Source organism: Anguilla anguilla, chromosome 5 (assembly GCF_013347855.1).
Source record: "Anguilla anguilla isolate fAngAng1 chromosome 5, fAngAng1.pri, whole genome shotgun sequence".
Taxonomy (NCBI): domain Eukaryota; kingdom Metazoa; phylum Chordata; class Actinopteri; order Anguilliformes; family Anguillidae; genus Anguilla; species Anguilla anguilla.
In genome coordinates this window covers 39,397,231-39,422,309 of record NC_049205.1, presented here as the reverse complement: position 1 = coordinate 39,422,309, position 25,079 = coordinate 39,397,231, and the positions used below count along the sequence as shown (strand labels likewise).

At 43.9% G+C, this 25,079-nt stretch overlaps 3 protein-coding genes across 3 annotated transcripts; 2 read left to right on the top strand and 1 right to left on the bottom strand.

Moving 5' to 3' along the window:
• The first annotated feature begins 264 nt into the window (after window positions 1-264).
• ulk3 (unc-51 like kinase 3) lies at window positions 265-10,521 on the top strand. The gene is made up of 17 exons (XM_035418638.1): window positions 265-594; window positions 740-916; window positions 1,307-1,447; window positions 1,674-1,794; window positions 2,280-2,375; window positions 3,489-3,632; window positions 3,997-4,079; window positions 4,567-4,722; window positions 5,134-5,239; window positions 5,518-5,558; window positions 6,116-6,218; window positions 6,446-6,510; window positions 6,820-6,898; window positions 7,503-7,543; window positions 7,937-7,984; window positions 8,125-8,188; window positions 9,475-10,521. Exons 2-17 carry the CDS (start codon window positions 818-820, stop codon window positions 9,489-9,491), a joined length of 1,404 nt encoding a protein of 467 aa, XP_035274529.1. The 5' UTR covers window positions 265-594; window positions 740-817; the 3' UTR covers window positions 9,492-10,521.
• Window positions 10,522-12,054: 1,533 nt separating this feature from the next.
• On the top strand, window positions 12,055-15,129 carry LOC118228174 (golgin subfamily A member 6-like protein 2). Its single transcript, XM_035419510.1, has 6 exons — window positions 12,055-12,289; window positions 12,750-12,828; window positions 13,051-13,104; window positions 13,540-13,614; window positions 13,711-14,771; window positions 15,102-15,129. The coding sequence occupies exons 2-6, from the start codon at window positions 12,769-12,771 to the stop codon at window positions 15,127-15,129; spliced, it is 1,278 nt and encodes a 425-aa protein (XP_035275401.1). The 5' UTR covers window positions 12,055-12,289; window positions 12,750-12,768.
• Window positions 15,130-16,361: 1,232 nt separating this feature from the next.
• LOC118227144 (complexin-3-like) lies at window positions 16,362-22,603 on the bottom strand. Its single transcript, XM_035417309.1, has 3 exons — window positions 21,909-22,603; window positions 18,509-18,596; window positions 16,362-18,189 (listed from the first exon to the last, which is right to left on the bottom strand). Exons 1-3 carry the CDS (start codon window positions 22,070-22,072, stop codon window positions 17,965-17,967), a joined length of 477 nt encoding a protein of 158 aa, XP_035273200.1. The 5' UTR covers window positions 22,073-22,603; the 3' UTR covers window positions 16,362-17,964.
• Window positions 22,604-25,079: the final 2,476 nt, after the last annotated feature.

Below are 25,079 nucleotides of genomic sequence, written 5' to 3'. Positions count from 1 at the left end.
GCGCCCTCTTGCCTAAAAGGCGATTTATGATGCAATCCTGAGTAATGTACATATCCCTACAAGAGCGTCTGAAGTCACAGACAAATAGGCTACATCATTTCAAAGACTTTTATTAATTTCCAAATTACAGTTATAATGCGACTACACCAAAAAAAGTGATGCAGTTCCGGCAATTTCGACGTGGAACGAAAACTTCACACAGACCACACAACAGTAACCCAATTTCACCAGTAGGGGCAACACTCCATTTTATCCTACCATTCTACAGTGAGTCAACATGATCTGTAGTTGTCAGCGAGCATGTTTTACGTTGGAGCTGACGTTAGACACATTCTCTTTCTGCAAGAGAATTAGATAATTTGGCTATATTAGTGCAAACGCAGATTATTTAGATATTTATATTACATGTGTTGGCTTGTAAATAATTATCACAATTGGAAAGATGTATCTAACTAGCATGACAAGCAAGTTAGCCTGGCTGGCTAGTTAACTGAAAAGGTTGCTATATATCCAGATCTGTGTAGCTGGCTAGCTAGCAGGTACGGCTAACCAAGTGTGTCTTATGGATAGTTAGCTACCGTTTATGTATTTGTGGTGAGTATCATATCTGGGGGTGTATCGTTATGTCGGAAGTTGTACCAAACTGTAACGTTAGCTATTCAAATAGTTATTCACACCAGTGTTTACCAGGAAGTTGCGATGTGACTCTGCAGTTAACCACACTTGCATTTACGTACAGCGACAGTAACTTCCCACTGCTTCAAGGAGTCCACTGAGAAGTCGCACAGGTACCCGTCGGCAAGTTGTTAAGTGCGGCATGGCTTCGAGCTTCGCCCCGCCGAAACTGGCGGACTTCATTCTGACTGAAAAGCTGGGCAGTGGTACCTATGCGACAGTTTACAAGGCATACCGGAAGGTTTGTGACACACCCCCTGCTTTCTATAAAATTCCTGATATCTAGATGTAATTATCCAGCTTGCTGAATTAATGAAACGTAAATAATAAAGTAATGCTTAGAGTAATTTCTTATCATTCAATAGGAGGAATCCGTTTTTGTTGATTTCGTTGTGATCCACATGCAATTCGCTGCCGACAATGCACCTTTGATCTAAGCAACAACACATGTCCCACTGATTAATGCGACATTACATAGCCATAGCTAGGACTATGTTCTACTGTAATAATGTAATGCCTAAAGTTACACTGGATGACCTAAGCTACATTCCTGCTTGCTGCTGTGGGCCGTTACTGTTGAGTGCTCGTGCGCATTGCTTGAGTCATGACGACCTGGCTGGGTCTGTTGCAGGGCGACAGCCGGGAGGTGGTGGCAGTGAAGGTTGTGGGGAAGAAGAGCCTGAACAAGGCTTCCATGGAGAATCTACTGACGGAGATCGAGATTCTGAAGACCGTGCGCCACCCGCACATTGTACAGCTTAAGGACTTCCAGGTATAGGATAGTACCCCACTCCTTTTTACCCCACAACTGAACGCCTCCCTTCTTATTGCCCTTACAAACACCCCCCCCCCCCCCAACTCACAGTCACACGTTGTGACACTGCGTCACTATGCTCCCAATCCGGACTTCAGTCAGGTGTTTTAAAGTTGTAACCCTGGTGAACTCACTGTGGTAGTTAAGCTGGATGTCCCCTCTTTCTCCGGAACCTTCTGTACAGTGGGACAGTGAGAACATCTACCTGATCCTGGAGTGGTGTTCGGGCGGGGACCTGTCGTGCTTCATCCGTAGCCGCCGCCTGCTGCCGGAGAGGGTGGCCCAGCGCTTCCTGCAGCAGATCGGTGAGGCTCCGCCCCCCCTCGAACCCTGCCGTCTCCTCAGCCTCCGCCGTCCCTGCACCAGCCGTTATTTTGGCTGCACCCCACGGCTCAGGGTAACGGGATAATGATATGGTGCGAATGTGCTAACTTTGAAATGATAAGGTGCAATTACACGAGCTTCCCCCAGAGACTGCGGCTACACCAGAAACAAAGAGCAGGGTAGTTGTTACGCTGAAATTAAGCGCTGTCGGAGCTGTCAAGGGCCACCCTTGTGTCAGTTTAAACCACCACTTGTTACAGGGTGCCAAACGCATTGTAAACAGGTTCCCTGTCTTCGGCTTTCTCCCTGTCCATTGTTTGTCTCACTGAGCTACTTGTTTTGACCCAGATCAGAAGTGTAATGGCCCGGTCTCCCGCCTGCGCTCTCTCTCTTTCTCTTTCACTCTCTCTCTCTCTTTCACACACTTTCTCTCTATCTCTCTCTCTCGCTGTGGCGGTGGAAATAGCCTGTGCTCTGCAGTTTCTTCACGAGCGCAACATCTCCCACCTGGACCTTAAACCTTCAAACATCCTGCTCAGCGGATCAGTGCTCAAACTGGCAGGTCAGCAGCTCTTCTACACCAGCACTGTTCCCACCACCTCACTGTAACACTCACACAGTTCCCTACACATACATGCATCCACATTACTCCAAACAGCTCATTGTCATAACAGTATTACTCAAACCACCTCACTTATAATAGAAAATGACTCTGTACACCTTACACATAATACAGCAATACTCCATACTCCTCACATATAATACAACATTACTTTGTACACTTGGCGTGTCGCACAACATTATTGTGTACACCTCGCTGTACAGGGTATACAGCAGCATTACCCATAACTCCTTATTTAGCAAACGTCACGCCCTATTGCTCCCACTCTTTGGGACTGATGTGTTGAGATTACTGGGTGAGTTCTCTGTAGTGTGCGAGAGGAGTTGGAATGTGGGTGTGACATTGATGTGAGTGTGGGCGGCGAAGTAGCACAGGTCAAGGAAATGGCAGCGAGGGAGTTATCTATTACCATATATAGAGCATGGCTTCAGTGCACTGCTCTGGCATTTCCAGTGAATCGGTTTCATTTGCATTAATGCATGGGCGTTGCTTATTTTCTGTGTTCATAAATGTTTTTCATGAAGCGCTCCCGGCCGCTTTGCGTCGGGGCGAATGAGGACATCTGAGGCTCGCCCGGGAAAGGCAGTGCAGTAATGCCTATGATTCAGGCCTCTGAGGCGAAGCTTTGTGTTACACTGTGTTTGAGCTGTCAGCACAGTCAGGATTGTCATTACTGTGCCAGCACAGCGCTGTTTCACCCTGACACGTTTTTTGCGTTTGTGTATGTGGGTGAACGTGTGTGCGTTTGTGTGTTTGTGTGTGTGTGTGTGTTTGTATGTTTGTGTGCGCGTGCGTGCCTGTGTGCCAATGTGTGTGTATGTGTGTGTGTATATACGTGTGTGTGTGTTTGTATGTGCGTGCATACGTACCAATGTGTGAGTATGTATGTGTGTTTGTGTGTATATGTGTATGTGTATATGTATGCGTGCGTGTGTGCGTGTACGCCTGTGTGTGTGCATGTCTGTATTGGTGTGTGCGTGCATTCGTGCGTACGTCTGTGTATGTGTGTGTGTGTGTGCGTGCACGTATGTCTGTGTGTGTGTCTGTGCGCAGATTTTGGCTTTGCGCAGTACATGTCTCCCTGGGACGAGCAGAGTGTGCTGAGGGGCTCCCCGCTCTACATGGCCCCGGAGATGGTGTGCCGCCGGCAGTACGACGCGCGGGTCGACCTCTGGTCCGTGGGGGTCATTATGTACGGTAAGCCTCCGATACGCTCGCGTTCTATGAGCACCCCCTTCTCTTTCACTCCAGCCCGTTTCCATTTCCACAGCAGTCACAGAATAAAATTAAACACGTCAGGGGATCATTTGTGCAGAATGTGAAGTGAACCGGGGTGTAATATTAGACCATCAGGAAGATCAAAAGCTTCTCTGGAATCGTAGCCGAGTGAGATTATCCCTCATTAGCAAGTGTATGCTGACCGGATGGATGGCGGTATATACTCTCTGTGGTCTTGTCACATAGCTATTGAATTTCGTACCTGATGAGTTCCTCTGTGATTCAGCTGCACCACGCGAGGACAGAAATGAGTCATTTCTCACATGTCCGTGTCCTTGTTCAGAGGCCCTCTTTGGACGCCCGCCGTTCGCCTCTCGTTCCTACGCTGAGCTGGAGGAGAAGATCCGCAGCGACCGGCCCATCGAGGTTACACCGAGCTTTCGCTGGATTACACTACATTTATTCCACTGGATTACATATAACTGCATGTTCACACACAAGGATGTGCTGGGTGTATTGCTTACTTATTTGAAGAATAACACATGCACACACACTCACACACACATACACAAACACACAAACAGCTTGAGTGAAGTGTCAATTCCAAGAAACAGTATTGTGGTATTCAGGTCCTCTGTATTTACAGGCATTTACCATAAGGGGGAGACATACATCTCCCATACCATGTATGTTGAGTATACAGATTGTCTGAGGTGTTGAGGGTCTCTGAGATTGTTGGTGATTCAGAGAACAGAGACAGGAGTAACTACGTTGACAGGTAGTCACTCATATAATTTCAGGAAAGTCAGTTTTGAGTGAGTGATTTTGAAAGGTCCTCTTGGTGGTGGGAGCTGTATTTGTATTAATGTTGGGTATGGTGTTCCAGTGGGTAACTGACGTTGGTGTGTTCCAGCTGCCAGCAGGAGGAAGAGTATCCCGGAACTGCAGAGACCTTCTGCTGAGGCTGCTGGACCGGGACCCCGACACCCGCATCACCTTCGCCGAGTTCTTCACACACCCCTTTGTGGACCTGGAGCACATGCCCAGTGCAGAGAGCCTAGGGAAGGCTGTAAGTCTCTATGGGTGGGGGTGATCTAGAAGAGCCAAATTGGCCACCAGTGTTTCTGAATTTGGGGAAGGCTGTAAGTCTCCATATGTGAAGTGGGGTCCAGGAGAGCCACCATTTCTGAACCTTGCCCATTGCCTCATCTTCCTTCCTTTACTCTCTCAGTAAGGAAGGAGTGAGAGCCGAAATGGCCACCAGCATTTCTGAACCTTGCCCATTGCCTCATCCTCCTTCCTTTACTCTCTCAGTAAGGAGGGAGTGTGAGCCGAAATGGCTGGCAGCATTTCTGAACCTTGCCCATTGCCTCATCCTCCTTCCTTTACTCTCTCAGTAAGGAGGGAGTGAGAGCCAAAATGGCCAGCAGCATTTCTGAACCTTGCCCATTGCCTCATCCTCCTTCCTTTCCCCTCTCAGAAAGAGCTGGTGCTGCGGGCGGTGCAGAAGGACCAGGAGGGGGACAGGTCTGCCGCGCTGTCTCTGTACTGCAACGCGCTGGAGCACTTCGTCCCAGCCATTCACTGTGAGGGCAAACCCAGCCGCCGGCTCCACACTGTCACTGACACTCCCACTCAATTCAGTACAGTAGATTCAGCTCAGTGCACTGACAACAGGTATTGCAGTTTTCACAAAGGCAATAAGAGCCTTGGAGAAATTACCATAGAAACACTTTGGAAAATGTGTTATTAGGTGCTGTGAGCTGTAGGCTGCTATTGTGTATTGATAGCTCATAACTGAGTACTTACACAGATAAAGCCCAGTGAATTTGACTAGTAAATTGTTGTCTTCCCCCTACCCCAGATGAGATGGACAGAATCCGCAAAGATGCGCTGAGACAAAAGGTGTGTGCCGGGATGCGCAGTCATAGATATGTAGTCTAAGGATTCAACCAAAGGATTTAAATGGTTCTTGCAGACAATTTCAGTGTTGGTACCATTTTCGACATTAAAAAGCAGTTCATCAAGGAGTGTTTTTGTTATCATTTTCAGATATGAAATTAACATTGGGTAAGAGTTGTGTATTGCAAGGTTTGTGCAGTGTTTTTTTATGGAAGGTGTGTGTGTGTGTGTGTGTGTGTGCGTGCACGCGTGTACACGCGTGTAATTACATTACATTACATTACATTACAGGCATTTAGCAGACGCTCTTATCCAGAGCGACTTACACAACTTTTTACATAGCATTTTACATTGTATCCATTTATACAGCTGGATATATATACTGAAGCAATTTCGGTTAAGTACCTTGCTCAAGGGTACAACGGCAGTGTCCTTACCTGGGAATCGAACCTGCGACCTTTCGGTTACAAGTCTAGTTCCTTACCCACTGTGCTACACTCCGTCCTACAGTGTGTGTGTGCGTCCTAATTAGTCATTAAGACACACCTAATCTCCTGCAGGTCAATCAGTACGTGTCTCGGGCAGAGGAGCTGAAAGCGCTGGTAGCATCAGACAACAGAATCATCTTTGAGGAGGCCAGGTCCTCCCGGGACATCCTCAGAGGTAACGCTAATTATTTTAATTCCGCCATCTCGACAGTGCCACTGTAATCCGCCTTAATTTGTAATCCAGTGCGTTCGCTGCGGATTGTTTTTGCTGAGCTGCTGAAAGTTCTTTGAAGGACAATAAAGTTTTTTGAACAGTATAAATCTACGGTACTTTGATAGATTGCCATTGTGTGTCAGTCTCCTCCGGGCACCAGATCTGACCCTGACTCTCTCTCTAATTAGAGATGTGCCGGGACCAGCCCCGCTGGCTGGCGGCTCTGGACGTGGCATCGGCTGCTGCGGCCAAGGCAAGCTGGTTCAGGATCCTTGGGGTAGAGGGGGCCCAGATGGCGGTCGCAGTGCCCTTGTTTGAGACATTTTAGATTACGCTGGAAGTAGGTTGTACTGAAAGGGAGCCATCTGCAGACATTTTGGCTCAAACCTGCAGTGAACCCTGCAGATGTTTCCATCTCTGAAAGAGGACCCGAGAGTGGTTGTGGGGGATCTAGCTCTGTAGCTGCACCGACTGTTCTTTTGCATGTTAGTGTACTAGCTGTTCAAGCTTGTGCAGGCCTTGGCCTCCCTCACTTGTGTCATATTGCCCTCTCCTTTCCCAGGAGGAGAGTGGGATGGAGGATCAGGACACCCTGGATCTGTATCAGCAGAGTCTGGGGGAGCTGCTGCTAGCGCTAGCTGGTGAGACCCGCCAGGCGCCCCACGTCTGTCAGCACAGCCGCCGCGTTAGACCGAGCTGCTCGAGCCCTGCGCGTCTGAGGGGCGGGGTTAACGTATTAATCGATGCGTTAACACGAGCACGTGTCACTCTCGAGAACATTTGGGGCAGGGGTGTATAACAAGGGCCAATCTTCTTCTGTATTTTTTGCCAAAGATTTTTTTCTGCTCTTAATGTTTAAATTAGTTCAATCATATGTTGAAATGACATTTGTGTAAGCTCCAGCTTTAGCCGCACACTGAAAGTGTATCCTAAAGATTTTACTGTGCTCAAGTACAGGCCATACAGTATGATCATATTTTAACCGTTGGTCCTCAGAATGATTAAACTGTTTCTGCACAGCTACTTCATGACTGAGCTTGCTTTGTGTAGGCTCTACCCAAGAATTTTATGAAAGTGAAGTCTCCCAGATCTGTACAGTGTAGATCTTATACTGCTGTTTTTGTTATGCGAGTAAGGAACATTTGAAATGCAGTGATGCTCTGTATTCCCCCCCACTCCCTCTCTCTCTCTCACTTTTCTGCCTCTCCTCCCCTCCCTCTCTCCTCCCCTCCCTCTCTCCCGCAGCGGAGGCCCAGGGCCGCCGGAGAGAGCTGCTCCACAGTGAGGTGGGTTCTCAGGGGCCCATTCAGGGACCACACTCATTAAAAAGAAGTGACATAGACACACACACACAGGGCCTCAGTGTGGACATTACAGCAGCCTATAACAGCACAGACCAGCCCAGCTTTGCTACACACAGGCATTATATTAGTACAACAGGACAGACCTCCCCAAGCGTACTACACACAGTTATTAGCACGACAACATAGACCACCCTAGCTGTACTACACACAGTCATTAGTCCGATAGCATAGACCAGCCCAGCTGTACTACACACAGTCATAACATCAGTACAACAGCACTTGCCTTTCTTTGTACTGGCTGTGGTCAGTGGGATCAGCCAGTTCAATTCTTATTGAAAGTGTGACCGGTGTCTTTGCATTTTCTCGCTTTTACAGATTAAAAGGCTGATGACCAGAGCTGAATACCTCAAAGAGCACTTGAAGGTAGGGCTTCAAACGAACGAACATGTAGCAACTAGTGGATGGCATGGCGTTTGGATTTAGAGAAAATTCAGCTGCGTGTGTTTAACCGTTCCAGAGATCTGTGCCCGTTTGTGAGCGCCAGTTTGTGTCGCACCTTTCAGATGCGGGAGGCCCAGACAGACGTGTCAATGGACAGGGAACCCTTCTCGGAGTCGGTTCGGAGCAGTGAGTATCCGTGACCTGCGCTCGTGACTGGGCTACGCTCTGTGCGCATCTGAGGGCATCAGCTCAGTACGCAGCTATGAGTGTGTGTGTGCACGGGGAAACCTCTCATCATTGTTGTACTATGAATGCGTCTCCTCTGTGTGTGTCGCTACTGCTATCAGATGCACGTGTTGCCGTGTGTGCACGTGTGCACAGTACGTATATAAAGCACATAAACATGTAAAGTACGTACTTTATATACAGTAAAGCATATAAGTTTATAAAACAGTAGATCCTGTAAATTTGGGTTCTGTACATTTTGATGGTAATAAATGCAACAGTCTTGTGGTATTATAATAAAAGGGAAATGAGGCTTGGAATTGAATGTGAGAGGTAGGGACCCCCCCCCCCCAGTCATTACCCCCATGCAGTCTCCTTCCTGACTGTGGTGCACCAGCCGTCACATCCCCTCAACTCCAGCAGCTCTCGTAATGGCCGCCCTGCTCTCCTGAATCTGCCACACCTGCCTTCCCTCGTCGTCAGGGCTCTGCGGGGACCTCGGTCTGCTCTTTTCGCCAGTCGATATGTCAAGAGGGAAACGCATCCGAGCTGTGCATGGCTAGCCTACTTCCACACCTGGGCTCTGTTCCCCAGCCACACGCAATTAAATCAGTCACAAGACGGCTACCGTGGTAATGCAATGTGTTGTGGGTAGTCTCCAGAGATGCCCTTCCGCAGTGAAACTCTGGACCTTGCCGTCTGAAGTGATTCCACTGTTGCCCCACGTCTCTCGCTTGCCCATTATGGTCTGGCGGGCGCCACGGCGACAGCAGCTGAGGGGAGGGAGGGTTTGTGGAGGCACAACCTGGCTGTTTTTAACGATCCTGCTTCCTCATCTCATGAGGGACTAGTCTCCTGTTATCCTGGAAGCCAGAAGGCCACTTCTGTGGGCTCAGAGCCCCAATTCTCAGGGGCTGTGCTGAGGCAGGTGTTCTCCTTAACCTGAGTGCGTGTTGTGACCCCTGACCTTTCAGCCCTGACCCCTGCAATCTCAGCTGCTTGGTTGGTGTTTGGCTGAAGTGTTTGCTTGGGTAAAGTGTGTGTGTGTGTGGGGGGGTGGGGGGCGGCTGGAGTCTTCATAACCTTTTGTGGAATGAGTGTTAGGTTAAAAAGAGAAAAATAAAAGGATCTAACCTGACATCCTCCCTTCCCGTTTTGGCTTAAAGTTGAAAGCCCAGGAGTCATAATGAAGATGTGGAATGATGTGTTTACTGTCTGATATTTGATTCTTTGTTCTTCTTTTCCAGCCTGCTGTGTGCAGTGAACATTGGTCCAGGCCTTGGGGACAGCATTGCACACCAGGAATGTAATGTGCCAGAACCAGGCCAGTCCAAGAAAAGAAGCTGGATCTACCAAAATTCACTGCTCAGGAGCTGCCAACCCCTTATGGTTTTCCACAAACAGCAGGGCCTTCAGCTCCCTCTCACTGTCCAAACCTTACACAGCAAGACTAAACGGTCTAGAACTTGGAACTTAAAACTCATTGCTCATTACATGTCTGTCTCCATAGCATTTGTAAAGGTCTTACTCAAGATGAAAGATGATGTATTTGCTGTCAAGCTGCTAACTCAGTAGTCATTTGTAGTAGTTTCCCAAGGAACTGATGGCTGTGCATCTGAATAGAATGGAAACTGACCCGTGTAAATGCTTTCAAAAGCCCTCCGTGGCCACCCCTGGCTGTTCCATTAGCTCACGTACACAGACGCACGCACGCACGCACATGTATCGCAGTAGTACCATAGTCCTACCACTGTGTGTTAAGTAGAATGCCAGTCACAACCCTTGAGCGGAGCTACACTACTGTGTCGCAAGGGAAGACATGCTTTTTCCTTATTGGTTTACTTCAGACTTTGACACAGTCCAACTGACAAATGCGAAACGGTGAAGCCCAGCACTTTGTACAGTTTGAGCTAATGTACAGTTTGATCAAGCTGAGGGCAAATCTGCTGTGGTTTTGGTGTGTGCCTGAATACTACAGCTCTCAGCTGCCCCCTACTATGATAAGAGAATACAGCTGTGAAGAGGCTTAACTGTTATTTATCAGTATACTGTTGCTAGCATCCTCTGAAAGGGAGTATTATTCCATACAACAGTTGAGATTTTTAGGACTTGAAAATTCCCTCATCTGGCAGAGGCAACGCTTTAGGAAAGCCTCTTTAACAGCTCAGGTCTGTTCATCACACTGGTTGTGTAATGTTTGTTTTACAAATATGCTTTTTAAAAAAGAAATTGATTTGCTTATGTCATGGAATGTGAATTTGAAATAAATGTGAAATTTAACAATTTGCCTTATATTCAAGTGTCTCAATTAGTAAATAAAAGCTCAAGTCCCAGTGACATCATTTCAGGAAAACATTCAATGCCCCTTCTCTTGGCACACCGATTGAGCCATTTTGCTCTGTTATTATTGTTTGTTTTGAGTTTCAGTACATAGAGTGGAGGTAAGTGGACATCCAGTTATTTACCATGTCACTTGAAAACGGGCAAATGCTGGTTACTTAGTCTGACAATGGAAAGCAGCATAGTTATCAGAAAGATTAACAGATTGGTGTGAGCAATATTGTCATCTGATGGCAGTGACAGGAAGTTGGGGTTGGTGAGAATATGCATTGTTTAAGATGCTAATGAGCTATATGATAACTCTCCAGGATGGCACATTTACAGCATGATCCAGAGAATTGGTAGAAAAGTTTTAAAAATGTCAATTTTTGACAAAACAAGTGTCGTGAATTATAAAAACATGTAAGTGAAAATATTTTCACAAGTATTTTATTGAATGCCCCTTGTAGTGTAGGTTTCTGTTTAGAATATGGTTTTGAGATTAAGATTCGACACTCCTGTCCTCTACAGGTCTGAGGAGATTAGGAGTTTGAGTTCCACCACATTCACACTTCAAGCATCTTGACCCATTTGACCATGATAATGTCAAGTCTCCAACGTGCTGCAATTATTTTCATCATTGAAAAATCTAGTAAATGTGCTTAACTAAAACATGAGACCAAATGTTACATTTACGTTTTTATGCAATTAAGACCCTCGTGATTCTCAACAGTCAGTGGACACCTTTGTGAACGATGAATCTGTTGTTTTTTAAAATCTTGTTTAAATACGCCACTCCAAAAAAGGAACCTCTGAATTTGCATGATCCCGTCCCCCTCAGAGTCCTTTCAATTCTCAACAAAGCCGTAGCAACTACAAGATATTAAAGCAGGGAAAAATAAGTAAAATTCGAATAATATATATATATTTTTTTAAAACGTACCTTGGAGGAGCACGGGTAGGCCTACTCGCAGTTACAAAACGCATTTCTGTTATAACTAACCGCATTGCGCAGTCGCGAAATTGGCTATACAAATTTCAGAAAGCAAGGTGCTAACATGCTCAGTGATCTATACGAATTACTCAGAGAATTGTTTTTGAATTTCGTATTCAAAGAATTTGCTGCGATATACAAACTCCATTCCTAAGAAGTGCCAAAAAGCAATGTTTCCTTGAAGTAAGGAACAGGGGAGTTTTATAGAGCTTGACTCCTGCAATCAATAAAAAGCTGTAATCAGTTCACAATTTGTCAAATAGGCGTGTTTTAAAATTTGCCTTACCCCCAAGTGAATAGCCTATAAATCCAACCGCAAAAAACAAACAGAATGGCACACAATAGGCTTAGTATAGGCTAGCGCAATTTGCTATCATACTTAAATACTTCAATAATAATCAATATCAGAGAGGCATTCTTGCTTGCCGAACGATTTAAAGTTCTGATGGTATAATGGTGTTTTTGTATTGATAAGCATATATAGGCCATACGTAGAACTTTTTCAGCTTATTTCACAAAATAATGAATATGTGCCACGGTGTGCAAATAGCTTTTAAGCATAAGGGTTTGTTTTTATTTCAATAAAAATGCCCAAGATTTTGTCAAATTTGTCTGTGCCACAAGTAACTGTGATGTGTTGTGATGTAACAAAGAAGCAACATTTGAAATTCGAAAACAAGCGTAGTGTAAAGATAAACGTACGCATCTTCGTTACCAAAACGACTACAAAAGCGAATCCTCTGAATCTGGTAAGCAAAATATTGCGGCTAATACGGCAGTTTAATTGCAACAGGGATTTCGGAATTTCAGGGCGATGGATTATTCTGAAATAAACGGATGAATTAATTACTGTTCGTACGTGATAATTTAGCCAATACAATTCGTAAACTTATCTCTTAGCTAATTTTGGAATTTTAGTGCTATTTTAAATGACCATTACTTAAAATTTAAAAAAACTTTAAGTTGGTACAGCGAACACATTTTTGTTATTCATTCAGTCGCATGAACTGTTGTGTTGCCTTCACCTTTTGACAGCATATCACTCTATAAAGTATTAAAAAGAAATAGTACTCAACCCGCAAGCTACTCTGTTGCTGTTGATACAAAAAATATTATAGAAGGCGAACAGTTATTTATACTATATAAAGACTTATACTGTATGGCTATGAATTACGCATAATTAAAAAAAATATATGATATGCTTTTTAGAATAACTTTCTTTACCACCATGAGGGGTAAATCGGAAACAGAGGGAAATGCTTTGTACAGCCAAGATCTCCAGAATTCTGTGAGTAGCTTCCCAAATTCTGGGCTTTCACATAAACATATTTTGAATTCTTGTGAGGCCTATATTATCTGTCTCCCTTTTTTTTGTAAAAAGCTATTTTTTCTTCTGATTTCACAAATGAGCTTTCTCCTTCATTAATATAGCTGAATCATAGAACCAGTAAGCTATGCTAAAGAGCCTGCAGAAATCTTGGTGTGTAAATAGGTTCCATTGTGTGTGTAGGTACAAACAGCAAGTGGGGACAATGTGGAAGGCAAACATTCAAGGAAGTCGAGTGTAAGTTGGATGCTTTTAAGAAGGTGCTGTGAAAAATATATAAAGAAATTATGACAGAAGTTAACATTTGAAGAATGTATATATCATTTTGTATGGTGAACAGATAATGACTGATCTTTTTACAGAAATACACTAAATTATTAGCGTGACAGTATCAAACAGGCTATGCTAAACAACATAAGTAGCCTAATGGAGTGAGATTTGAAATACTTCTTGAGAGACTTCCCAAATGAGTGTAGTTTGCACTCTCTATGACTCACTGAGCCAAATTAAATATAGTATTTTTCATTAGCGAGAAAAGCATCTTTGCCTGTTAAAACAGTCAGTGATTGAAATCACATGGTAGCACCACCCATCATGGTCACTCCTGGTGCTTTGTTCTCCCATCATTGGTAAACATATTAGTGGATATGATCTCTGATTCTCGGATTTCAGCCCGTCAGTCTGGACAAGACAACCCAGATGGAGAAGGTTGAAACTCTTGTGCAAGGCCCTGCACGATGGCACCTGGTAAGACCACCTGAACACAAAACTTCTCTTTCTCCTGCCAGTTCTTGTGGAAGTGTCTGAGTACCAAGCTCAACATGACACTTTGTGTTTCCACAGGCCGTGGAGTCAGAGGGCAGAACCTCTAGTGCACTCACAATGTTGGAGGACCTGTCTCCTCAGAAGAAAAAGAAGAAGAAGAAGAAAGAGAGTGCAGTGAGAGAGGCTGCTCAGCCAACAGAGGGAGGGAGAGAGGCAGAGGTGGCAGAGCTGTTGAGGAAGATTAAGGAGCTACAGATCCTGCGAAAGTCGGAAAGGGAGGAATGGAAGCAGGAGAAGGAGAGAATAGAACAGGCCAGGGAGGAGGAGAGGAACAGGTGGAGGAATATCAGGAGGAACATGGAGAACACTATGGAGGAGCTGGACTTGGAGAAGATGCTGGTGCAGCACCTGCGCAAGGAGGACCAGGAGAAGTGGTCCAAGACCACCAACAGCCTGCTGAACCAGCTGATCATCGAGAGGGAAGCGTGGCAGATGGAGAGGGGGCAGACAAACAAGCATCGCCGGAAAGCGGCAGAGGAGTGGAGGAATGAGATAAAGGAGAAGGACAGGAAGATAGCGGGGCTGGAGCTGGAGCTGAAGAAAGCCCTGAGCCAGATGAAGGAGAACAGGGAGGCGATGGAGAATGAGAGGAGGGAGATGGAAGCCGAGTGGGATGAGGAGGCGGCGTTGCTTCAGAGGACGCTCCGAGAGAGGGACCAGGCTATCAGGGCGGAGGAGAGGATGAGGGAGCTGGAGAGGCAGGAGAGGGAGAAGAGGGCAGAGGAGGAGAAGAAAGCCATTATTGCAGAGGTGAAGATGAAGGAGGAGAAGAAAAGGGCTAAGGAGGCAATCATGACCCAGAAATCAGAGGAGCGACGGTGGGAACAGGAGAGGCTGGAGAGGGAGAAGGAGGAGAAGAAAAAAGAGAAGGAGCAGAAGGCCATTATAGCGGACCTGAGACGAAAGGAGGAGGAACTCCTGAGGAAGCAGAAGGAGATGATAAGGATTCAGGTAGCAGAGGAGAGGAAGAGGGACAAAGAGCGAAAATGGTGGAAGCTGGAGGAGTGGAAGGCCACAGCAGTAGAGAAGAAAGCGAGAAATGAGACCAAGACTATGAAGGATGAGAAAGAAAGAGAATGGTGGAAAGAAAAGAAAAGAAGAAAGAGGAGGAGAATGAGGAAATTAGGTGTGCTTGAAAATGAGACAAGAGAGGAAGATACAGAGTGCTGTCAAAGGCTCTGTGTTCGTATACCTATCGGAGATAACAAGACAGAGTACTGCAACTACTACGTTAAAAAAGTGAACCATGAAAGTGAACCACCAAAAAGCATAAAATCACTTTGTTATGGATTGATTAATTAGATACTAATGTACGGTATATAATATAAACTTTAAATGAATTTAAATATAATACAAATGACATAAATATAACCATTCAGTCTTATTTTGTGTCCATATTTCTGACACAGGTCAAAATATTTGCTAACTGGGGCATGAATCCAACACAGTTGTATCCTCTCAAATGGGTATTATGTGACAATGTTCTGCATTGCTCATTTGTTTGAACTTATAAGCAATATTAAACAAAGTAATTTACAAGCAATTTCTTGCCTCTCGACCTGTTTATGGACTTTCAGTTAAGGTACTTGTTTCTTTTTACTTGTTTTTAAATCTAGGATGCATATTAGTGTACAGTATGCCTGTATTACTGATAACTACAAATGAATACTGTAATTACGTTCTTTGAAATCTCAACAGTCACTCCCTACATCTCACACGCAAACCCTCCCACACACATGCAGACAAATGCACACACCCACATGCACACACACATACACACACACACACACAGGCACACCCACATGCACACACACATGCACACCCACACACACACACACATACACCCACATGCACACACACTAGCACACACACACACACAGGCACATAAACACCCTGGGATTGGGAAGATGACAGAAGGCAGGGGTTGTCAGTGAGGCCAGAGTGACTGACTAAATGTATGTTACTGCAGTAATAGCTACAGTACATAATGAGAAGCAGGATCTCCTAAAGGTAATTGACAGGCGCAGACCAGGCCCCTGAGCAGGACGTTCCTTTGACCCAGAGGCATGGTGTGACCAAAAGGAAAAGGAAGGAACAGCAGAGGCCGGATGGAGAAAGAGGGAGAGGAAATGAGAAAGAAAGGAAGATTAGTCAACTAAAGTGGGATGGAGATTACAGAAAATCCTGGAGTAATACTTGGCAGTAGAACTAGAGGGCATCAAGGAAAATAACATCAGTATCAGGGCTGTTTAACAATGGCCACATATTTACAGGAGGACAAAGAGAGTTTGCACACATATGCCTATTCTTCTATAAACCAAGGAGAAGACACTCCTTTGTTTGGCAGGCGGAACCTACTGCATTTAATCTATTAAGAAACCAGAGCGATCTGTTGTGGCTTCCATTGCCCTTGAAGAGCAACAGTGTGTGCTTTTACCTTCAGCTTAAAATCAACAACTAATCAGATCCAAGAAAATGGGTGAGGTTACTGTAATGAACTGCTTTGTTTTACCATACAGTAAGTTCTGTGTAACAGTGAAAAACCGGAGCATCTTACATCTCTCCAGGGTAAAGAGTAAATATTTTAGTTGTCATTGATCACTGTGATAGGCCTAAATGATCACAATCGCAAATATTAAACACATCACAAATCTACAATCTAAAACATGTATCTTAAAAAATATGTTTATTGTATTTTTTTAGTCCAACAAAAGTCAAGGGCTTCTTTAATCATTCAAAAATCAAGTTTAAAATGAGAACCTTCAAAAAAAGGTTTTTAGAAAAGAATCCTTGGTTGCATAACCTGAAATTGTATTCATTAAAACCATTAGGCCTATGAAGTGGGAGTCAGTTCAATTATGGAGGGTTGCTCAACATTTCCACCTCTGTGCCAGGTACATAACAAAAAGAGCAGGAAATGTTATTTCTTTCCTTTTCAACTAATTGAAGCGTGATAATCATTCTGAATAACACATTTAAGCAAATATTTTTCATATTCACATATATATTGTCAATTTAATCAAACTTTCATCCTAAATTCATAATGAACTGTAAGTATGTTTCTAACAAATGTGCTATGTCCTTTCTGAAAGATCAGAATGTTCCTTTCTCAAAGTCTGGTTAGATTGAATGCCACCTCCCTTGTTACCAGACTGTTAGTACAATGAGTGGCAGAATGTAGAATTATGGATAGGGTATGACTTAAAACTAAAACATTATGGGTACGATTCCCAGGTGGGGTGCTGCCATTGTACCTTTGAGCAAGGTACTTACCATAATTGCTTTAGTAAATATCCAGCTGTATAAATGGATGAATTTAAAAAAAAATGTAACCGGTGTAAGTTTCTCTGGATAACAGCATCTGCAGTAAATGTCCTGCACATTATCAAGAATTTTGTGAGCATTGCCGTCACCTATTTTTGACATTTGCAACTTTCTTTGCTCTAAGTGGACAAGCAACCTGTACTACAGTATGACAACCCACAGAATTGAACCCAGTCTTACAGACCGCTACCCCCCTCCACAATTAAAATTAGTGAAACAAATTAGTTTTAATGAAATGCCACAGATACGCACAAAAACACTGAATTTGCAATTTGACATTTTTGTACATTGTGAGGCCCCTACTCCGTGACCTGTGTCCTCACTAGTCTCCAAAAAAACATTTACACAGCAGCTTTACTGAATTCTGTCGTAATACAACAATGCTGACATATACCAATATACCTACAGGAGTGTATGTTTGTGAGTGTGTGATTGTGTTTCTAAATATTGAAACCAGTACTTTCACTCATAGGATGACACCCAAAGACAGCACTTGACACATCATAGCAGCTAAACAATACCAAACCACCAGCACAAAACGGTATTATTGAAATGGCGGATTTATGGGTGGGGTTAGGGGTGTCAATTTAACACGTGGAAGAGATCATGGGACCATGAACACAATGAGCTACAGAGCACAGGCAGTAAAGAGTAAATGGGCAAAGGTGGCAAAAAAAGCCTGCAAGTGGGCAAGATTTCTTGTGTATGTAACCTTGTATGTAACCCCAACCTCCTGGAAGTGTTCTACATGTCTTCATGGAGGAAACTACACATATCTGCCTATAGCCTCTCCACTGGATATGTGTGCCTTCAAAGCTGTGTGCAACTGTTACCATGTGATCACAAAACTGTGTGAGTGGGGGGAGGTCAAAAGGACAGTGAGTGACGGTACGGAGCGTTGACTGTGGGAGAGTGAAATGCAAAGTGTGCTTCTGGGCGGGGTCAAGGTCACATGACAGAGCACTTCTCGGCAGACTGCTTGAGGTCCTCCAGTGTGGCCTGGGCCTTGTCCTTCAGCTGGTCCAGATCCACGTTCTGGATGTTGGTCAGCTGCCCGATGACCGACTGCTTGTGCGCCTCCTCCTGGTTGTCCTCCGCGATCATCTTGGCTAGCTCTGTGGGCAGCTCAATGTCGTCTCCCGCCTGCTGGATCTGAGTCTCGTCAGTCTCGTTCTGACAGAGGGACAGGGGATGGAAGGGGAGAGCGTGAAATGTGGAAATTGGGTGAAAAAGAAAGGAACAGAAATGAAGAACAGAGCAAAAAGAAAATGTGGCAGTGAGACAACATGGCAGAAAAGAGTAAGATTGTGTAGGGCAATGCACTTGTTTGTTAACTGGGAGCATTAAAAACTTTTTCCTCCAGAGCAAGAGCAGGACACATTGTTTTTTATTCAAATGGGGGAAAATATGTATCCAGACAAGCAGAAGATGTTTCATTGAATGTTTTCTACAAATAAAAATAAGTTATGGATGGTATAAATGAATTGCTTACCTTTGGCAGCCTGTATTTTTCCCGAAAGTGACTCCTGACTGTGGCACGTTCTGCTTTCTTCTGGGCAAAGTTGGCATCTCGCTCCATCCTGGGAATAAAACCATTGGTGTCTTCGGATATGCAAAGCTTTGGAATATGCTTTTAAGGTGAATACAAAAGTGTATCTTTAGCCATTTTTGAGTTTTTGTCTAACATGGACATGAGCAGTGTGTGTAGGTGTGTGTGTTTTAAAAGTACCATTCCTTCATTTATCTCTCAAAACAATGACAACTTTGCTGAAGCTTATTGGTGCATGTCTACAGTTAAACGTCTAGACCCATGGACAAGGGTATCTCTTTGCTCCTCATCAAGACAGCAATTCATTGTTTTTTATAATCTCACTTTTGATCAAACAAGGGATATAAATCTTAAATAAATCTGTGATGAAATTGTGATGTGAACCACACCAAATTTTATTGATGAATACAATCCCGTTTAAACACACCTAAAGCTATGAGACCAGCGCTGAACATACACAGTAGACCATACAGTCCACGCAAGTCCACAAAGCACAACGTAGTCTAGTCCAGCACAGTAATGTAATGTAATGTAGCCCAAACCTACATAAAGCAGACCAAAGTATAAGAAAGGAAATACTTTGCAAATAGTACAGTATAGTTTAACTCTCAAAATGAGGAATAAGACTAGAGATATGGTGGAATGTGAAGCGCTAACTTGTTTGAACCAATAAGAAGAGTTCCGTTCTCCTCTCCATAGCAGAACATAATGGTTGGTCTAAATGAGCGCTGCTACGATATGGTAACTCCACCCACGTTGGCTTCATGAAGACACAGTCCCATCACCACAGATGACAAGACAGCAATGCAAAATTCTGCCTAGGGGAAACAAAATACAAAAGCACAACAAAGAACAGCTGGGGGGGAAACTGTGCGGCTTAGGAGAATATAACATAACAGCTCTGGGTAAAACTGATCCATTCACAGACTCCTTGTGCAAGAAATCTCCAGCAGCACCAACTGCCTGACATTCATCTATTTGGAAAGGTAGCTGTTTATCACTCTCACACTTGGCAGTTTGCCAATCTTGACATTTTTGGATTCTTCAGACTCAATCCATTTGCAACACTATTTGGAAGGCCAGCAAACAAATCCATTGCACAAACTGCAATTATATCACTCTTTCTGTGCCATGGTGATTATTATGAAACTTGTTCCTATCAATGAAATGATATGGAGTAATTAATGCTAGAATACCTACTTTATTAGATTTGTATTGCTGCAGGAAGTATTGTAGTGCCCTCAACATCCAGAAGGGGACAGTAAAGAAACAACTTCAGAAGGAATTTACAGAAATGATTACTGTAAGATGTTCTTTATTCCAGTGGTTGGCATTTCTCACAAGTCACATACCTTACAAAAGGATGGGTATGATATATGTTAAATCTAAGCTTTTGGCACATGCACACTTATTTGTGAACAATTTCAATAGAGGCTATAAGATTCATAATCAGTCATGCAGGAGGGATAATGGTAAGGGACAGACCCAACTAGCGTGCAAAATGCTGATAATGTTCAACGAGATGTCTGAATGAGAACATGACTCCTGTTAGTGGGCTCAAACAGGGAAGTGGAGCAGCGATGGCACAGATGGGTATTAGTGGTGAGGGTGTTACACTTGTGAAATATGGCATGAGAGCCTAGAGGATGCATGAGTGCCAGGCGCAAGACACCAAGCAGCTGATGTTGCTCTGCGTTTGGAGCTCTGCCTTTTCATTTGTGCTTAAAAGGGGAGTGGTTCTGTCTCCTTGCATTACATTAGCTGGCCTGCTTTCCTGACCTCCTGTCTGTGTGGTTGCTGATAACATGTTAGCTGCCTCACCAAAAGCAATTCAGTAAGCCTTGTGCATTTGGCCTCAGGCTAACTGAAATCACAATACCTGAAAATCTTGATTAGTTGCGAAATGCTATAGTACTATTATGTACTATTATTCTGGTCTGTGCTCTGAATAATCCAAATACAATGCATATGAAAAAAAAAATCATTTTTTCTGAGCGAGCAACGAAGCAAGCATGTGGCTGGAGGGAGAGAGCGCATGTTGTGACGTGTTCTTGTGTCTGATGGTGCTGTATAGTGAAGCTTGCGGACAACGCCATGCAGCGAGGGTCAACGCAACGGCTTGCATGGGGCGCACGTCCAATATAAATCCGTGTTCAGCCGCGATGGCCGGCATGTACGAGTGATGATGCTGGACTGCCGGCGGGTAAGCCAGTATCCATGGCTAAAATAGTTCATATGAGTCATGTGCTTTAGAAGTCGCAGAAATACACCAGCAAGGATGAGATGCGTGTATTCGAGTTATTTCTGCTAAGAAACGTAATAGGCCGACTTGAAAAGACTAAGACAAGATGCCCACATGAAGCCACAGTCCGTCCAGTTTGTCAATATATCGAAGCGTCTCTAAGGAACATCCTGGTTTTACACATACGCTACTTTTTAGCCAAGTCAGATTACAGGATTGAGAATTTAATTAAATGCAACAGAATCTCTGGATTTCAGCGGAGAAAAAACACGTTCCCACGCAGGATCACATCTTCAGTTGCTCAGTTTAACACCTAGCATGGGGGTATTAGTGAGCGAAGAACATAACAATAACAATATGAACTTCACACTTCATATTACTATCAGGAATTGCATTACATCATGGGCACCTAATTCGTGTCTAATTTGTCTCTTACCAGATAACAGCCAACCCCATTTTAATGTAGGCTAAGTAATTAGTTTCGGTATGGTTGCATCTCCTTGCCCTAATCTTTTATATGCACTTTCATATCTGATGAATTCATTACATCAGGGACGAAAGAATGCGTACCATGTTAATGATCGTAACCCTCTGCCAAAATCTCCTTATGTGAAATACAAAGAATAGCTAATCTGTGAAAACATAAGTGACATCGACTTTTCCAAGGCGCATATTAGACTAGTTACTCGCGCCTTGATAAGTCAATTTGTTTCCGTGTGTGTTTAACGCAATTAGCTCTGACTCTGAGAATAAATTACATTATTTACAGTGTTTGTTTTGCCCCATAATTCTTGGATTTCAAGAAAAATAGATGGCCTAATTCCTACTGTACATGAGTACTGAACGGAAAAACCCCCTGAGAGCGCAGCTGCTACGGCGAGGTGAGCATGGAATCTGGATCGCCTTGATGCGCACGGAAGCGCGAGGCGGTTTAAGAAATAGCAGGACAGACATGCAAAACACACAATCTACAGTCCAGCGCTGGATGTTCACGATTCATTCCTCTGATCAATTTCTCACCTCAGCCGACAGGAGTTCGCAAACACAACTTGCGCTACAATTAAAACTTACACAGTAAGTGCTAACGTAAACGTTTCTTACTTTTCCTCCACCAACTGCTGTTGGTATTGTTCAAACTCCTCTTGTGTCATTCCTTTTGCTGCGGCTTCCGTCTTTTCCCCTTCTCCGGCTTTCATCTCTTCTCCTAAACCGCCAGTCAGGTTCTTCAGTTGTCCCCCCACCATGTGTTTCACCATGAAAGCCATCGTTTTTCTTCTGTTGATCTCTTGCTTTTGTAAAGAAACCGCTTTTATCCCGGGTGTAAAATAAGTCCAGTATCAATGTGAAGAACGGGTTTTTAGAAAAGAATTCGAGCTGTGCTGCTACAGGCTGATCTCTAGATAAATGATAACAGTGTGTTCATATAAATCAAATTTAAAACTGCGTTCCGCGGATGTTGTCCCACTAAGATTGAAGTGTTTAGCACCACTGCTAACGGACAGCTCCTCTTTGCTAGGGAAGATGTGAATTAACGGGAAGCTGCGGAAATCAACTTGAACCAGCAAGTTTGTCAGTTTTTCTCACCAATCCTATTTTGTTGGCTTAAGTGCTCGCTTGGATGACGTTGCTACCGCATATGGCATCCCGTGATTCGCCCTCCGATTATAACTCACCATTGTTCAGATCAGCGCTTCTCACATTCAAAACTGTTTCAGGCAGTGACAGACACACGTGACCTGTCAGAATGTTTCTCGTGGTCGGAAAGGGCGCTTCGTAGCCTACTATCACAGCAACTGGGACAATTTCGCTTTTAGAAATCTTCTAGACGAATGCGTCGACATAATACTCATAGCACATAATCGCATAATGATTACAGAATGTGCACCCGTCCGAAAAACGTGATCTGTATGCGAGCTTATCACTACTAGCCTAAATATATCCAGTTGTGGACATAAATAAGTAATAAATAAACAATAAACAAACAAGCCACTTGAAGAGTCGACGTGCAGCTGTCTGATTAGCGGAAATAAGGGTCCGAACTGGTGTGTATTTGGTGTTTTTAAGGTTCTGATACTTAACTGAGTATTCAACCCATAAGTGTAAATAACAACACACGCAGTCTCTCGCGCTCTCTCTCAACAGACTGAAATTAGTATTGTATGATGAACTTGGTGTTTTTTATGGTCTCAAAGCAAAGGGGGGGAGAAATAGGATTGGATGTTAATGCACTAGAAAAGTTCTAAATAGAGGGCCTTCACAAATGGAATGAATGACATTTGCATTGTGATGTACACAGCATGACCAAGAGACTGACTGACAGACTGTTCCACTTTCAAAGGGATTAATAGAGAGAACAAGTCTAAAAGCACTCTGCTGAGAGTGTAATGGAGAGGTGTCAAAGTACCTTCAAATCCAGTCAGAACTTCAAAGAGTCTTTTTTTCTTGTTATTTTATGGATATGAATTCTAGAAACAAAAATAGCCAATTGGAAAAGAATTGCAATTTGAGGAGATCAATTCCATTTTAACAGCAGAAAGCACTGTTCTTTATAATGCAGAATCAGATTGGCAATAAAACAAAGCCCAGAACAGCTGCTAAATATCTAGAACTCCATCATACAGGCAACAAACTCAGCATGAGTTTTCCCATTAGGTCATATTTAACCAGGACATATACGATGACTTAACTACACACTATATTCAAGAATTATTTGCAAATAGTAACATTATATTTTATGCTAAATAATCTTGAGCAATGAAACAGTGATGTGTATGGATTGTGGAAATGACAGCAGTGTAGGCTAATTCACTGGTTTCATAACCCCAGCGAAACCAGGGAACGTTCTCACCTCCATGACTTTCACAGCTCACGGCAGTTAAAGACGTGAAAATAGAAAGACACTTGAGTTTTACTGTGAATACAAGCGGAGCAGAGAACATTCTCTGCCTTCTTTGATTGTAAATCAGCATTACAGCCTGTGACTGAAAATGCGCGAATTCAATCTGCAAAGTGTGAAACCGGCTAAAACGCGAGGGACAAAAAAAAAAATGTTGATTTGAATATTGTGCCCCATGCTGCTTTCAAATGCAGATCCGCGACTGCTGGCTGAGGAAATATTATATATAGACTGTGTGCTGAACATTAACATCTGCAACAGGCATCATGTGAGCAGTACTCAAGGACAGGCTGACATATTTTCTGTGGTGCTGAACAACACTTATGTCAACAGCTTCAGAATTGACAAGTGATTCATTAGTAGAAGTAGTAAATGATTTACATGTCAAAGTATGTATGGTGTAGTCTGTAGGGTGGCCAATTCCCAATCCCTATATAAATCTCCCTGTGTGGCTGGGGGCCCCTCCATAGTACTTTCTATACTGTGATCCCATTTCAGTTGAAAACCCTCTCTGCTTTCCTTGTCTGCTTCCCTTTAAAAAAGTTTTTAAAAGCATTTGTTTTGCTTCTGGTTAAAGTATAAAAACACTGAAACATTATGTAAAGAATTAACATTTCTGAGTATGAAGCGTCTACTATCTAATATCACTAGGCTTTACACAAAATTTTAGAATCTGTAACATGTAAGCCAGGTGAAGGCAGTGGTCATCCTGTGGGTTCACTCTGGTAATGTGGGTTTTCTGCAGTCTTTTTTGAGATGCAAGTAATGTTTAAAAATCCCTCCGTGTAAATTGCACACGCATGAATGCGCATCTCATTTCTGTGCGCCCTCGTTGGGGCACAGCTGGCTCTGCCTCGGTGACACATGCCCCGTTCATGCGCCCGTGTGTCACAGTGCATGACGGAAGCTTCCAGACACATCGTGTGGGGCCCTGTGGACCACGGAACGGTGTGCTCCAGAGGCCGGCCCCCTGTGACCGACCTCATGTCCGTGCTGTGACTGTGTCATGTCTGGGCGATGGAGAGCAGCCATGTTTCCTGCACTCCACAGCCTCGTTCAGACGCAGTGAGGCCAGCGCGGTTAGGGACGCATCAACCGCAGCCCATGTCTCTGTGTTTGTTGTGTTTTTGTGTCAGACCTTCATGTGTTGGTGTTTGTGGTGCGTGTGTCTGTCGTTGTCATACTGTCGCAGTGTACCTTATATAAGATTGTGTTTGCTCCTAGCTGCCTCTGGGGAAAAAGTCTGTTCATACATACATACATACAGTATATACCTAATACATATATGGTATTATTTTCTTGATTTGGCCATGTACTCCACAATTTTAGATTTATAATCAAATGATTCACATTCTCAGCTTTTAGTTCAGGGTATC